Below are 16,243 nucleotides of genomic sequence, written 5' to 3'. Positions count from 1 at the left end.
GTGGTACTAAACATTAAATTACTTCTTTCATTAATTGAATTGTGTTCCCTAAGGGACGTATGAGATCAAAGGTCCTCTAGATAAGATAATGGACCACCAACAATACCAACACCAAGTCAACAGTCAACCAACTCCTTGTGCAAGAGATTTGTGAGATAAAAGAACCTCCAGAGGAGGAGTGAAAGAATTAAGAACATCAAAGTCAGTAATCCTCAAGTTGACAATTTACCAATCTTTTGAGTCTAGATTGAATGACTTCTGAAAGAATTGTTAAGCAACCAATTCACTTGATTTTGCGAAGTTGGACACCTAGAGGGGAGTAGGGGGAAATGCAATATATTGGTTAAATGATTTTACAATGACACAAAGAGAAAAATCTTGGAGCTGTGGTGAGGAAAGGCAATGCTGTATAAAGTAATTGATCTGTATGTAATTCTGAGTTAAGCGGAATCTTCGCATACTCTGGTTTATAGCAGTCACTGGATGGAGCACAGAGTAATCCTGAAGAGTCTTGGAATGTTCTGGATAGTTATAATTAGACAGCCTTGTCATCTTCTCATGTTACTTTCAGTACAATATAATTACCAAGATGGAATAAGATTAACAATTCACCAAGGGTAAGGGCCTCTTTGGCTAAGATGTATTTATTGTTCATTGTTTTTTGCAAATTACCAGAAAATCCACTAACATAGGAAGAAAGAATGCTGCTACCAATATATCTAATGTACTCAGACATTATTATGACGCATTTTAAAGTTCTGCAATATTTCAAGTTTATATTAATTTACATTGCAGGAGTAGGCCATTAAGCTTATTGAGCCTTCACCATTTAATTTGATCATGGCTGATGAAATAATTAAAGTCATTTATCCACAATATCCCGAAAACCTTTTATACCATAGTTAATCAGAAATCTATCAATCTCTACTTGAAGGCTGACCTTCCACAGCTCTCTGAGGTAGGGAATTCCAATAAATTCCTTCACAACCCTCTGAGTAAACAAATTTCTCCTCATCTTAACCTTAAATGGCATCCCCCACTTTTAAAATTGCACCCCCTGTTTCTAGACTCCTCAACAAGGAGAAGCATCTTGCCTACCTTTACCCTGTACATCCTTTTAAATGTTTTATACATTTCAAAGGAACATAGAAAAAAGGAGCAAGCGTACATTATTCGGCCTATTGAGTCTGCTCCTCAGTTCAGTAAGATCATGACTGACTTGATCGTTCTCAGCTCCAGTTTTCTGCATGTTTTCCCCATTACGTTTGATTCCTTTACTGATTAAAAAATTTCTGCCTCAACCTGGAATATATTTATTGACTCATCCTCAATATCTCTAAACTGTAAATAATTCGGTAGATTCACTACCCTCTAAGAGAAGAAATTCCTCCTCAACTCTGCTACAACTGGATCACCCTTTACTTGCAGATTATCCCCTCTGCTCTTGTATTTACCCAGTGTGGAACAATCTCTCAGCATCTATTCCATCAAGCCCTCTAAGAATCTTATATGTTTCAATAAGTTCACCACTCATTCTTCTGAATCCAGTGTGTACAGAAGCAACCTACTGAACTTCTCTTTAGAAGACAATTCATTCATACCCAGGGTCAACCTAGTAAATCTTCTCTGCATGCCACTGATGCCAGTATATCATTCTTTAGATAGAAAGACAAAAACTGTTTGCAGTGTTCTAAGTGTAGCCTAACTAATGCCTTGTAAAGTTTTGAAACTTTGAAATAAAGGGAAACATTCCATTTGCCTTCCCTATTGCCTGCTGAGCTTTCTGCAGTTTTTCTCCATTTGAATGATATTCAGCTCCTCATTCGTCCTGTCAAAGTGCATACCATGACATTTTGCCACATTATATTCCATCTATCCCCAAACACAAATCCTTCAGCACCTTCCTCCTTTTGCCACAGAGTTGAATGTGGAGAACTGCTCACCTTAGAGACAGCTGCAAAATAAACTGGTGCAAGTTACCTTTAAGCAGTTGGGAGCCAAGTGCTTACTTTATTCCAAGTGTTGGTCTGTACTGAAAACTGTTTAACACAAATATGTATTCGTGGAATGCAAATATATTGCAAGTATGCACCTGGCGCAAACACATTATTGATTTTATCTCTGCATCTCAACCCATTGTCAGGTGATTAAACTTTAGCCTCCCAATTAATTAAAGCATTCCACCAACCACCTTTCCTGCCCTTGTGAGCTGTATAAGGTCCCTCCCACACATCCCAAATATGCTGTGTTATTTTGCTTCCTCTTATTTTCCTTTCTCTAGCCTTTCATCATGAAGAAATAGAAACAAAAGTCAGTCTTTATGTAGCAACATTCCCAGTGCTTTATTGCATAACAGTTTCATACTTTTTAACCCAGAAACACCCAAGAGACCCCAAATTGATATCACTGACATGGTGACTTCCAATCATGCCACTCCTATAAGTTACTACTTCTGTTACTGATGATGAATTGGAGACAGACTGCTCACCAGTGTAAGAGCAAATTACTGCAGATTCTGGAATCTGTTCTGAAAACACATAAATGCTAGAGTTTACAGTGGGTCAGGCAGCACTCATGGAGAGTAAGCAAGCTAACATTTTGAGTCCAGATGATTCTTCTTCAGAGCTGATGTGAAGTGTGGAGGGGGCAGTATTTATGCAATAGTGGGGATGGGGGTTGCTGGCTGAGAAAGTATATTTGTGGGACTCCAATACCTTTGATTGTTGACCTCACTGTAGAGATGCCAAAAACCTCAAAAGATTGCTGCACTGGCATTACTGCAGTGACAGCCCCTGTAACAGGACATAAAGAGACACATGCTTGGTCCATTAGAGGAGCTGTGGAATGTGGTGAGGTCTCTTCATCACCATCTGTTACCCCCTTAGTCATTTTCTGGCATCCTTGATTGGCAGAGGGAAACACCAAGTGCAAAACAGCTTCACTTCAGACTATTTGTCTTCTTGACAAAGCAGTTCTACAGATAATGGCATTTTTTTCTGTACGCATCTGTCTCTGATCTTCTGTCCACTCTGGGTGATATCGCAAATGGTTCTCAGGGAGATTAGCTACTCTCTCAAAGGACAAGGTCATGTTTTTAAAGTACAACAACACTGTGAAGCACATGAAGTGAATAGCCCCCTGCATTCTCATTCAACGACTCTGTAATACTCAGGAACTCTTGATATTTGAACACATCTCTCTCACTGATTCTTCAAGTTTTGTAATCCCTGACATCTTTGCTGTACTGCCCTCCATCATCACAGGAGACTCCTAAATGGTCTACTTTACGGATTTCCTTGACAGGGAATAGGGACTCGGCAAGATGGCGGCGATTCTGTAGAACTGCTGTGGACAGCTCTGCCTAACAGCCAAGGCATACTGGTGTTTTTTGCCATCCCTGGCCAACTTATGTGGTGGAATTATTAGTTTAAAATCTTACAGAACACATATTTGTTAATATTTGGGAGTGGGAAGGATGCCAAAGGGAAAAGGAGCAAGCAAACAGCAGCAGGGAGGACACTCCGCTGCAGCACCTACCACACCAGAAACTGCTGTAGCAGCAGCAGCCTCTCTTGAACCCCCCGGAGACTTGACTGACTCACAGGAATTGGCTGCGGCGATGGAGAGACTTACCTTGAAAGTTGGGGCGGCGATTGAGGAGATCCGTGGGGAGGTCCAACCTATTGCATCCATGCTGCAGAAGCATGAGCAGGAGATCCAGGGCCTTGGGGAGCGGTTCTGCGCGATGGAGTCCTCATCCAGTCGGATCCAGGTGCTGGTGCGAGAGGTGCGGGCCTTGCGAAACCATATCGACAACCTCAAAAATAGAAAATTGGCTGCCGAAGTTTTTGGGCCTTCACATCGAGTCCAGCAGGCTACAGATTAAAAGGGCTTATCGGGTTACAGTGCACAGGTCAGGCCCAGTGCAGCGCCCCCGCTCGATCCTAGTGCACTTCCACTCATATAAGGACAAGCAAAAAGTCATAGAAGCTTCCAGATCTCTGGGAGAGGATCGACAGGCACTGCTGTACAAGGCGTCAAAAATTACGTTTTTCCAGGATTTCTCTGCAGCTGTAATTCGAAAGAGGAAGAGGCTGAGGAACCTGGGTATCCAGTACTCCATGAGATACCCCACAGTGCTTTGTTTCAGCCACAAGGACTCAGTTTATACATTTGACTCAGCGGATAAAGCTATAAACTTTGTGGACACTTTAAAATAGATGGATTGGCCTGAAGAATACGGTTAATGTTTGTTCTCTTTTCTATCTTTCCCCATGTTTTCTCTTCTTTTTTTAATTCCTTTCTTTCTCCCTAATAATTTCCTTTTTGGAAAGGAGGGAAAAGACCTTGGAATAAGTTGTTCCTTTTTTTTAATAACTGGATTTTCTGATGGGAATTTTTGTAAATGTTCTTTGTTGGTTCTCCCCCCTTTTGTTTTGTTTGTTCTGTTTCTCTTTTAGTCACAAGTAGGGGTGACATGAAGCCAGGGATGGGTGGAGTGCTCATCCTGACTTTGTCTTTTTTCTGTTGATTTAAGGATCATCTCCTTGTTTTTTTTTCTGACCTAAGGCTGGGGCATAGTCCGGGTTTGAAGGAGCTGTGAAGGAGGGGATGGGTAGGGTGAGTGCCCCCTATGGGCAGAGGGAAGAGTCTTCCACTCAAGGTTTTATAGTTGGTTTTCTTTGTAGTTTTTTGGTAGTAATAGTTGTTTATAGTTATGATAGAGTCGTTTTTGTATATATAGATTTTCTATTCTGAGTCTTTATTTACTTGTGCTCGGTGATTTGTAAGCAGGGTTCTCCCTCTGAGGGGTTCAAGGGTCTCTGAAAGGGGATATGGCTAAGTGTTTTATTAAATGATGCACCAGGAACATTAAGGGAAGTCATTTGCTGAGTTTCTCTGGCAATTTCTGTTTTTGTTTCAAATCTCCAATATCTGCAGTTCTTTGTTTAATTTAACATGCCTTTTGCTTTTTCCTTAGCTTTCTAATGCAGTTTTAAATATAGATATTGTAATGTTGAAAACCATGCCAAATAGGTTTGAGTAACAGTTTCTGTATACTCAAAAGTATATAATTTATTCTAATTGTTTAAAAAAATAATTCTTGCAAAGAGCTAACTTTAAGGAACATTGCTTTAAATGTCACATACAAATGTTATTACTTTCTTGCTCCAATTTGAATTTGAAATGTTTATGCCTGCACAGCTGTAGAACTTTCCTTTAGCAACTATCATCTTAACTCTTATCCTGCCAAAAAACTAACCCATATTGATAGCATTAGCAGATGATATGACATGTATTTTAACAATTTAATTAGTTTTAATTATTAAGCTTTCTAACTGGGCACGGTTTTTCAAAAGCAGGAACCTAATGCTTAAAAAGCATCCCCATGCTGAATGGATGCAAACCAGATGCCCATTGTCTTGTTTGAGTCTTTGTGCATTCTTGATCTAATGAATAGCAGGAAATTGGGAAAATCTGGCATAAATCCATAGACTAAGATAAACTATTCTTTTCTGTGCAGATATCTGATAGAAAAATATTAAAGCAGGAATATGTTCTTTGTTCTTGCAGTTTACTTTTCTAAATTTTGACAAATCTACTATACATACCTGTATTTATTCAAAACTGGTTGATCAGACATTCATTATTAAGCCATAGAACTGGTTACTTTTTGTCCTGTTTAAATTAATTAATGAAGAGCATAGTTTTGAAATTGAACAGCATTGAGCATGTCTATGCCAGCAGGGTGTCAGTTTTGAAACTCATGTGCCTTTGTAATTTTTACTTGATGTATGCGTTGCAGTAGCGAGTCACTTCGCATTTGTACTTAGTCTAGCTATTCAATGTTTTGCTAATTGAATTGATTGTTCCTGGCAGGCTGTTTCCCTGACAGCATAACCAACTTAGCTCTGACAGCTTTAACAACCTAACTAGTCCCTGACCTTCCTAGGTTGTGCAACATGTATAGGGCTATAAACCACAAAAGGCATACACGCAAGAATATAAAACTGGCTTGAATGCTGTCAGCTACTGCCAGAGGCTGGTTGCCAAATATGTGTTTATAGTTAAGTATCCAAGCTTTGCAGCTTGACAGTGATCATTTCAGTAGTTTCCCTAAGGCAGGGTGAGCTTACGAATGGCTATTTTACTTTTCACAGAAAGATCTGTCTCCACTGCAAGTGCCCACGTGAGGAACACATCGTGACAGTGATGCCTTTAGAAATGGAGAAAACGGTGAACAAACTTATGTATGATTTTCAGAGGAACTCCACATCTGATGATGATTCTGGCTGTGCTTTGGAGGAATATGCTTGGGTTCCTCCTGGTTTGAAGCCTGAACAGGTAGTGTTATTTTGTTGCTAAATTTACCATTTTAAATGTTTTCTACCATACCTAATTGATGTACGGCAGAAACCTATTTCTTTTAATCAGATGCCAGTATGCCGTTTAACTACTTTGGTTTCTTTATGCAAGAAAATTTGATCTATTTGTTCATACTAAATGAATATTACTTCTGAGAAATAAAGTCTCATTCTCCCTATTTAGAATAGATTCATGACAGCTTTGTGTTCCAGACCCAAAAGCATTTGACAAACGGCACATGGCAACCAAATTCTATACACTTAAGAAACAATATTCACAATTACTGCCAACCACCCACCTCAGGATCAACTGAATAGATGTCCAAGAATATATTTTGTGCATCCCAGTTATCATTTCCTCTTTTATTTTGTTATTTATCTTTCATGTTAATTAGCTAATCTGCACTTAGCAACCAAAGTTTGAAAGTGGAAATCAGCTTTGAAGCAATAGGAGATCATTTTGGCAGGAAAATTCTTGTAATATCAGTTTTTAGAAACTCTCTTGGAAAAATTGAATGCCTTTATTTAATGGCTGATCAAAACCTTAGTCTTTAAAGCAATGGGTGTGACAGCATTTATTAGCATTTACACTGCAGGATTTTCAGTTTTTTCTTAAAAATTTATCGAAGGAAAATAGCAGAACCCCTCAAATTCTAGTCCATACTTTTCTATTTCAAAGGATCATTTTTAAAAGGATTTCCACTCTGTTGAATATAACATTTTACAGGAATAGGTTAAAAGTTACTAAACATTTCTGTAATAATTTAGTAAAAGCAAAGGATTGGGAATGTGAGTCATAATATGAGAAAGCGTCAAGGACATGAAAAGCTTTCTCACTCATTCAACCAACAGAATGGCATGTGGGCTTTAAAGCTAGTGTAGGGGTATAGTGCAGTTGGTATGGAATAAAAATTCTTTTTGCTATCAATGTAAATTTTATGATCTATTTTAACTGATCAGCCTCTCAGTTAATCTACGTACTGACTTTCTCTAATACTTTATCTGGTAGATCATTCCTAACATTTGTCATTTTTTGAGTAAGAACTTTTCTGTAAGATTTGTTATAATTTATTTTCACTAGTTTCAATTATTACTGTCATATTCCACTGTATAATTAGTTCACTTTATGTGCAACAATATGCATTATTGTTATGATTCCCATAGAGACCGATAGCTTTTGAAAAGAATTGAATATCCAGTGACTGATTGAAAGAACCTCATATGATTTCAAATTTATGGTAGTTTGCTATAGCTATCAAATGCAAACAGCATTGAGTAAACAGCCTTCAACAAGTTACTTATACTGTAAATTCTAAATCTTTACAAACTCAAAACCCTTCAATCTGAGCATGAATACCAATGCACATTCTGTAGCTTGAGCAATGAAGTGAGCATTTACTGCTTCAGGTGAAGGCCTGTCTACCTCTGTCTTCCTTTCTTCATACATAAGGAGCAAGAGGGTAACTAGAGAAAGGGTTGGCCCACTCAAGGACAAAGAAGAAAAGTTATGTGTGGAGTCAGAGAAAATGGGTGCGATTGTAAATGAGTACTTTGCATCGGTGTTCACCGAGGAGAGGGACATGACGGATGTTGAGGTTAGGGATAGATCTTTGAGTACTCTAGGTAGGTCAAGTCGGCATAAGGAAGGAGGAGGTTTTGGGTATTCTAAAAGGCATTAGGGTAGACAAGTCCCCACGTCCGGATGAGATCTACACCAGGTTACTGAGGGAAACGAGAGAGGAAATAGCTGGGGCTTTAACAGATATCTTTGCAGCACCCTTGAACACGGGTGAGGTCCCGGATACTGGAAAATTGCTAATGTTGTCCTCTTGCTTAAGAAGGGTAGCAGGGATACTCCAGGTAATTATAGACCGGTGAGTCTGACATCAGTGATAGAGAAGTTGCTGGTGAAGATACTGAGGGATAGGATCTATTCCCATTTGGAAGAAAATGGGTTTATCAGTAATAGGCAGCATGGTCTTGTGCGGGGAAAGTCATGTCTTACAAACCTAATAGAATTCGTTGAGGAGGTGACAACGTTGATTGGGCCAAGGGCTGTAGATGTCATATACATGGACTTTAGTAAGGCGTTTGATAAGGTTCCATGGTAAGCTGATGGAGAAGGTGAAGTTGCATGGAGTTCAAGGTGTACTAGCTAGATGAATAGAGAACTGGCTAGGCAACAGGAGACAGACCGTATTAGTGAAAGGGAGAGCTGTGACCAGTGGTGTTCCACAGGGATCTGTGCTGGGACCACTGTTGCTTGTGATATATATAAATGATTTGGAGGAAGGTGTCGGTCGCCTGTTTAGTAAATTTGCAGATGACACCAAGATTGGTAGAGTCGCAGATAGTGAAGGGGACTGTCAGAGAATACAGCAGAATAGATAGATTGGAGAGATGGGCAGAGAAATAGCAGATGGAGTTAAATCTGGGCAAATGCAAGGTGATGCATTTTGGAAGATCCAATTCAAGAATGAACTATACAGTAAATGGAAATGTCCTGGGGAAAACTGACATTCGGAGAGATCTGGGTATTCAGGTCCATTGTTCCCTGAAGGTGGCAACGCAGGTCAGTAAAGAAGACATACAGCATGCTTTCATTCATTAGATGGGGTTTTGAGTACAAGAGTTGACAAGTCATGTTACAGTTATATAAGAGTTTGGTTCGGCCACATTTGAAATACTGCGTATAGTTCTGGTCGCCACATTACTAAAAGGATGTGGATGCTTTGGAGAGGGTGTAGAGGAGGGTCACCAGGATGTTGCCTGCTATGGAGGGCACTAGATATGAAGAGAGGTTGAATAGATTAGAATTAATTTCATTAGAAAGACAAAGGTTGAGGGGAGACCTGATTGAGGTCTACAAAATCATGAGAGGCGTAGACAGGATGGATAGCAAGAAACTTTTTCCCAGAGTGCGGAAATCAATTACTAGAGGGCTCGAGTTCAAAGTGAGAGGGGAAAGGTTTAGGGGAGATATGCTTGAAAAGTTCTTTACGCAGAGGGTGGTGGGGCCTGGAATGCATTGCCATTAGAGATGGTAGAGGCAGGAACGATAGCATCATTAAGATGTATCCAGACAGATACATGAATGGGTAGGGAGCAAAGGGATACAGATCTTTAGAAAATAGGCGGCAGGTTTAGATAGATGAGCTGGATTGGCACAGGCTTGGAGGGCTGAAGGGCCTGTTCCTGTTCTGTAATTTTCTTTGTTCTTCTGTCTGCCTCTCAGATTCTTGGAGGCTAACTTGTGTCAGTGATGTTCAATGCGAGCTTAGAATCTCCACATCCTAACACTTCAGTGCCTTTCTATGGACTTGTCCCTTCACAAAACCTATCCCCATGGCTATGTGGATCACGTGGACTTTGTGTACCCAGTTAGAAATGATCATTAGTTATCTTTTAGTGTCTCAATTCGTTCATCTTAGAATTAAACAGAATAATGTACAACTGCTTACAAAATATCATAACATCTCAGTATGAGATGTGGAGACAAACAATCTATCCACGGTCAGTACAGCTCCTCTAGCCATTGTCTACAGATGCAAATATCTTGGGTCATCTTTCAGTAAGTCAGCTTGGGATCCTCATTTTCTCCATATCAAGCAAGCTATCCAGAATTTGGAGTGGGTCACATGACTCCCTTTCTGTTCCATTGTACCTTAAATTAAGGAGACTGTACAAAGTATGATCATTTTATAAAGTTCACATTCATAACATTTTAAAACATTTCTGTTAGTATCTGATGGTCCCTCCTAGCAAAACATCAAACCGTACAAATTGATGACAGTGTCACCTCTCAGTGGTACTTTCTGGTTGACTACAAACATCACAAGCCGCTCTTGGCAGCTGATCAGAGTAGCAAAGTCCAACCATCCGCAGAAAAAAATGAGCAACCCTCAACTGCTTGACGATAGGTCAGGGAGAATGTTGCGACTCATTCCACAAGTGAAACATGAAGAACAGCTCGAACTGTGACTGTGGTCGCCCAAATCAGACTATTGCTCACATATGGAATTCCTATCCTCAGAGCTCCATTGTTGTTAATGTTTCAATCATTTAGTCTCCCTCACTGAAACTATTGAATGGATTGTAAAACTTGATGCCAAATTTTTTCTTCTTCTTTAATGCAAAAAATGTAGAGTCATTGAGATGTACAGCATGGAAACTGACCCTTCAGTCCAACTCGTCCGTGCCGACCAGATATCCCAACCCAATCTAGTCCGACCTGTCAGCACCTGGCCCATCTACCTCCAAACCCTTTCTATTCATATACCCATCCAGATGTCTTTTAAATATTGCAATTGTACCAGCCTCCACCACTTTCTCTGGCAGCTCATTCCTTACATGTACCACCCTCTGCGTGAAAATGTTGCCCCTTAGGTCTCTTTTATATCTTTCCCCTCTCACCCAAAATCTAGTTCTGGATTCCCCGACCCCGTGGAAAAGACTTTACTTGTTTATCATATCCATGCTCCTCATGGTTTTATAAACCTCTATAAAGTCACCCCTCAGCCTCCGATGCTCCAGGAAAACAGCCCTAACCTATTCAATCTCTCCCTATAGCTCAAATCCTCCAACCCTGGCAAAATCCTTGTAAATCTTTTCTGAACTCTTTCAAGTTTCACAGCATCCTTCCGATAGGAAAGAGACCAGAATTGCATGCAATATTCCAACAGTGGCCTAACCAATATCCCGTACAGCCACAACATGGCCTCTCAGCTCCTGTACTCAATACTTAGACCAATAAAGGAAAGCATACGAAACGCCTTCACTATCCTATCTACCTGCAACTCCACTTTCAAGGAGCTAGGAACCTGCACTCCAAGGTCTCTTTGTTCAGCAACACTCCCGAGGACCCTACCAGCTTGCAAAAGCTGATTGGGGGCAGGTGTTCACAGATAAAGGGACGGCTGGAAAACGAAAAGCCTTCAGAAATGAGATAACGAGAATCCAGAGAATGTATATTCCTGTTAGGGTAAAAGGGAAGGCTGGTAGGTAAAGAGAATGCTGGATGACTAATGAAATTGAGGGTTTGGTTAAGAAAAAGAAGGAAGCATATGTCGGGTATAGACAGGATAGATTGAGTGAATCTTTAGAAGCGTATAAAGGAAGTAGGAATATACTTAAGAGGGAAATCAGGAGGGCAAAAAGGGGACATGAGATAGCTTTGGCAAATAGAATTAAGAGAGAATCCAAAGGGTTTTTACAAATACATTAAGGACAAAAGGTTAACTAGGGAGAGAATAGGGCCCCTCAAAGATCAGCAAAGTGGCCTTTGGGTGGAGCGGCAGAAAATGGAGGAGATACTAAATGAGTATTTTCATCAGTATTTACTGTAGAAAAGGATATGGAAGATATAGACTGTAGGGAAATAGATGGTGACATCTTGAAAAATGTCCAGATTACAGAGGAGGGAAGCGCTGGATGTCTTGAAACTGGTAAAGGTGGATAAATCCCCAGGACCTGATCAAGTGTACCCGAGAATTCTGTGGGAAGCTAGAGAAGTGATTGCTGGACATCTTGCTGAAATATTTGTATCATCGATAGTCACCGGTGAGATGCTGGAAGACTGGAGGTTGGCTAACATGGTGCCACTGTTTAAGAAGGGTGGTAAGGACAAGCCAGGGAACTATAGACCAGTGAGCCTGACGTCGGTGGTGGGCAAGTTGTTGGAGGGAATCCTGAAGGACAGGATGTACATGTATTTGGAAAGGCAAGGACTGTTTAGGGATAGTTAACATGGCTTTGTGGGTGGGAAATCATGTCTCGGAAACTTGATTGAGTTTTTTGAGGAAGTAACAAAGAGGATTAATGAGGGCAAAGCAGTAGATGTGACTTATATGGACTTCAGTAAGGCGTTCGACAAGGTTCCCCATGGGAGACCGATTAGCAAGGTTAGATCTCATGGAATACAGGGAGAACTCGCCATTTGGATACAGAACTGGCTCAAAGGTAGAAGACAGAGGGTGGTGGTGGAGGATTGTTTTTCAGACTGGAGGCCTGTGACCAGTGGATGCCACAAGAATCAATGCTGGGTCTTCTACTTTTTGTCATTTACATAAATGATTTGGATGCGAGCATAAGCAGTGCAGCTAGTAAGTTTGCAGATGACACCAAAATTGGAGGTGTAGTGGACAGCGAAGAAGGTTACCTCAGATTACAATAGGATCTTGACCAAATGGGCAACTGTGCTGAGAAGTGGCAGATGGAGTTTAATTCAAATAAATGCGAGGTGCTGCATTTTGGGAAGGCAAATCTTAGCAGGACTTATACACTTAATGGTAAGGTCCAAGGGAGTGTTGCTGAACAAAGAGAACTTGGGGTGTGGGTTCATAGCTCCTTGAAAGTGGAGTCGCAGGTAGATAGGATAGTGAAGGCGGCGTTTGGTATGCTTTCCTTTCTTGGTCAGAGTATTGAGTACAGGAGTTGGGAGGTCATGTTGCGGCTGTACATGACATTGGTTAAGCCACTGTTGGAATATTGCATGCAATTCTAGTCTCCTTCCTATCGGAAAGATGTTGTGAAACTTGAAAGGGTTCAGAAAAGACTTACAAGGATGTTGTCAGGGTTGGAGGATTTGAGCTCGAGGGAGAGGCTGAACAGGCTAGGGCTGTTTTCCCTGGAGCGTCGGAGGCTGAGGGGTGATCTTGGAGAGGTTTACAAAATAATGTGGGACATGGATAGGGTAAATAGGCAAAGTATTTTCCCTGGGGTTGGGGAGTCCAGAACTAGAGGACATAGGTTTAGGGTGAGAGGGGAAAGGTATAAAAGAGACCTACGGGGCAACGTTTTCACACAGAGGGTGGTATGTGTATGGAATGAGCTGCCAGAGGATGTGGTGGAGGCTGGTACAAATGCAACATTTAAGAGGCATTTGGATGGGTATATGAATAGGAAGGGTTTGGAGGGATACGGGCCGGGTGCTGGCAGGTAAGACTAGATTGGGTTGGGATATCTGGTTAGCGTGGACAGATTGGACTGAAGGGTCTGTTTTAATGCTGTACATCTCTATTACTCTATTAAGTATATACGTCCTGCTAAGATTTGCTTTACTTTCCAAGAAAAGAAGATATCAAGCAGGCGACAAAAGGGAATCATAACTAAGGAGAGGAAAGCTTGGTTTCATAGGGAGTTTCTAGGATATTGATGAGATGACAGAGTTTTAGAAAGAATCCCACAAGATAGAGCATAGGGACCAATGGTTGAGCAAGAGATAGCAGACATATGAAGTAGCAAAAAGCATGGATGATGGGTACATAAGCACACAGCTAGAGAAGATCTCAGAATTAGGATGGAGATCATGACAGATGTGAAAATAAAAATTAGAATTTGAAAATTGATCTATTTAGGAAAGTCAGTGCAGTTTAGTAATAATTGAAATTATACTATGACATTTAATACTACTTGTGTCATTGAGGGTGGTACAGTGGGTCAGTGATTAGCACTGCTGCCTCACCATACCAGGGGCCTGGTTCGATTCTGCCCTCAGCGATTGTCTGTGTGGAGTTTGCACATTCTCCCTGTGTCTGCATGGGTGCTCTGGTTTCCTTTCACATTCCAAAGATATGTAGGTTAGGCAGATTAGCCATGCTAAATTGCCCATAGTGTCCAAGGATTTGCAGGCGAAGTGGGTTAGCCATGGGAAATGCAGGTTATAGAAATAGGGTAAGGGAATGGGTCTGGGTGGGATGCTCTTCAGAGACCTGGTTTGGACTCAATGGGCTGAATGGCTTGCTTCCACACTGTAGAGATTCTATGATTCTGTGATTGAGTCTTAATGAGGCCTTTACTTCAATAGTCCAGCAAATAATCTGTTGAGTTCCCTTACGTTTGAACACTTTTTTTGGACACTGTCAAATGCAATTACCTCCCTTCTGAAATATAGAAATTAAAATTGTTTACTGGTCTGTTCTGACCAATATAACTTAAATGCCTCACTCTTACTTGTTTTTGATACCAGCTGATGGTACTACTAGATGGGTCCAATCACAGAATGAAAACCGACCTGAAAGATCACAATTTAAAAAATGTTTGTTAATATGGTCATTACTGAAACATAGTCATATGAAGATGCAGAATTTCTTTTAACAGAACAGAAATTTATTGCATAAAATACAAAAACAGTTACCTAGATTTATGACATAATTATAAATATCTTAAAACATCCAGTATACTGTTAACCTCAGTTCCACTTGCACATGTAATTCTATTAGAATTTTGAAAGCACTGGCTTGTAAAACACACAAAAATGATGAGCAGGAAAGGACCAGCCTATCTCTCCCCATTCCTCTGCCCCAAACCATTGGAATCTTCTTGGAATGGAAAGTGACAGTAAAATCTAGGGCTCCTGAGGGAAAATTATTCTGGAAACTTCTCTGAAATAATTAAAAGCAGTCCCTAAGATAACATAGACCAGTGTTATCTGTGAGTTCACTTACCTTCCATATCATACCATCTTATGCCAACTAGTTCATCTCTCTTTTGTAGAGATACATAACCCAAAGACCCACTGAAGGAACTCTACATTTTTCCAAGCTTTAAAGCATTGGAATGAATGTCTGAGCTGACATTCTCAGGATAACTGAAACAGTCAATTTGAATATCAATACTATTTTATGTAGAAGAGCATGTTATCCATGAGATGATAACCCTAATGCATCCAGTCTGATAAAATTAGCAATCATTATCTTTTAAAAATGAAGACCTATTATCAATAATTGATGTATGATGTCAAAAGATTGCCAACTTAGACTAGAACTCCATAGTTCTCAAACGTTGAGCTGGTATAAACCATGTCACTGCCAGAACTGTGCCCTCGGATCCTAGTGTCTCCTATTCGTGAGTCCATCTTCTCTACATCCACTCTTTCCAGGCCTCTCAGTATTTTGAGAGTTTCAATGAGATTTCTCCTCATTCTTCTTAACCTCACCCAGAGTCCTCAACTGCTCCTTATATGACAAGCTCTTCATCCACAGAATGCAACCCTTCACTAGACTCCCTCCAATGCTATCACATCTTTCCTTAAATACAGACCCAAAATTGCTCACAATATTCCAAATGTGGTCTGACCAGAGCCTTATACAGTTTTAGAACTGCATCTCTGCTCTTGCAGGCAGAGTCAAGATTAGAATGGTGCTGGAAAAGCACAGCAGGTCAGGCAACTTCTGAGGAGCAGGAAAATTGACGATTCGGGCAAAACCCCTTCATCAGGAAGCCACCACTCTAACCTGGACTCTCTGCTCTTGCATTCTAGCCCTCTCAAAATGCTAACATTGCATTTGCCTTCCAAACTGGCAACTGAACCTGTTTGTTAACCTTAAAGGAATCTTGAACTAAAATACCTAGGTTTCTTTATGCTTCAAATTTCTGAAGCCTTTCCCCATTTAAAAAATAGTCTACAGTTCTATTCTTCCTGCCAAAGTGCATAACCACACACTTTCCCATATTGTATTCAAACTGCCACTTCATTGCCCACCCTCCTAGTCAGTCCTTCTGCAGCCTCCCTGCTTTTTCAACGCTACCTGTCCTTCTACCCATCTTTGTGTCATCTGCAAACGTTGCAATGCCCTCATTTCCTTTGTCCAGATCACTAATGTATAATGTGAATAGTTGTGGTCCCAACCAGACACACTAATCGCCATCCTGAGAAAGGTCCCTTTTGTTCCTACTCTCTACTGTCTGCCAGTCAGACAATCCTCTCTCCATTGCCAATCCTTCAATAATCTTTGGTTTTTAAAACAGCCTTTCCCCCCATTTCAGTCTATGATTAAGAATACAGGAAAATAAATAAAGGTATTTAAATAGTTTTAATATTTACATTTATCTAGTTTAAACTCTTGTTGTCTCCCTTTTCAGTCAAACTGAAGTAATCT

General features: G+C 40.5%; 1 protein-coding gene across 6 annotated transcripts in view; it reads left to right on the top strand.

Annotated features, from left to right (window-relative positions):
* prickle2b (prickle homolog 2b) overlaps positions 1 to 16,243 on the top strand; it is a 290,050-nt gene that overhangs the window by 213,762 nt on the left and 60,045 nt on the right. For 5 of the 6 annotated variants that reach the window (XM_043708272.2, XM_087994410.1, XM_043708270.2 and 2 more), the window contains one exon: positions 6,162 to 6,345. In XM_043708272.2, coding sequence (XP_043564207.1) covers positions 6,214 to 6,345 — 132 coding nt within the window. In that variant the 5' untranslated portion in view covers positions 6,162 to 6,213. Of the gene's footprint in view, positions 1 to 184; positions 202 to 6,161; positions 6,346 to 16,243 lie in introns of those variants that run through there. The other variant, XM_087994411.1, reaches the window with a different exon arrangement.

This window comes from Chiloscyllium plagiosum, unplaced genomic scaffold, assembly GCF_037043375.1.
Source record: "Chiloscyllium plagiosum isolate Xiang-an unplaced genomic scaffold, Cpla_swu_hap1 HiC_scaffold_14, whole genome shotgun sequence".
Lineage (NCBI taxonomy): Eukaryota > Metazoa > Chordata > Chondrichthyes > Orectolobiformes > Hemiscylliidae > Chiloscyllium > Chiloscyllium plagiosum.
The sequence above is the reverse complement of the archived record's forward strand: the minus strand, read 5'-3'. Positions and strand labels throughout refer to the sequence as shown.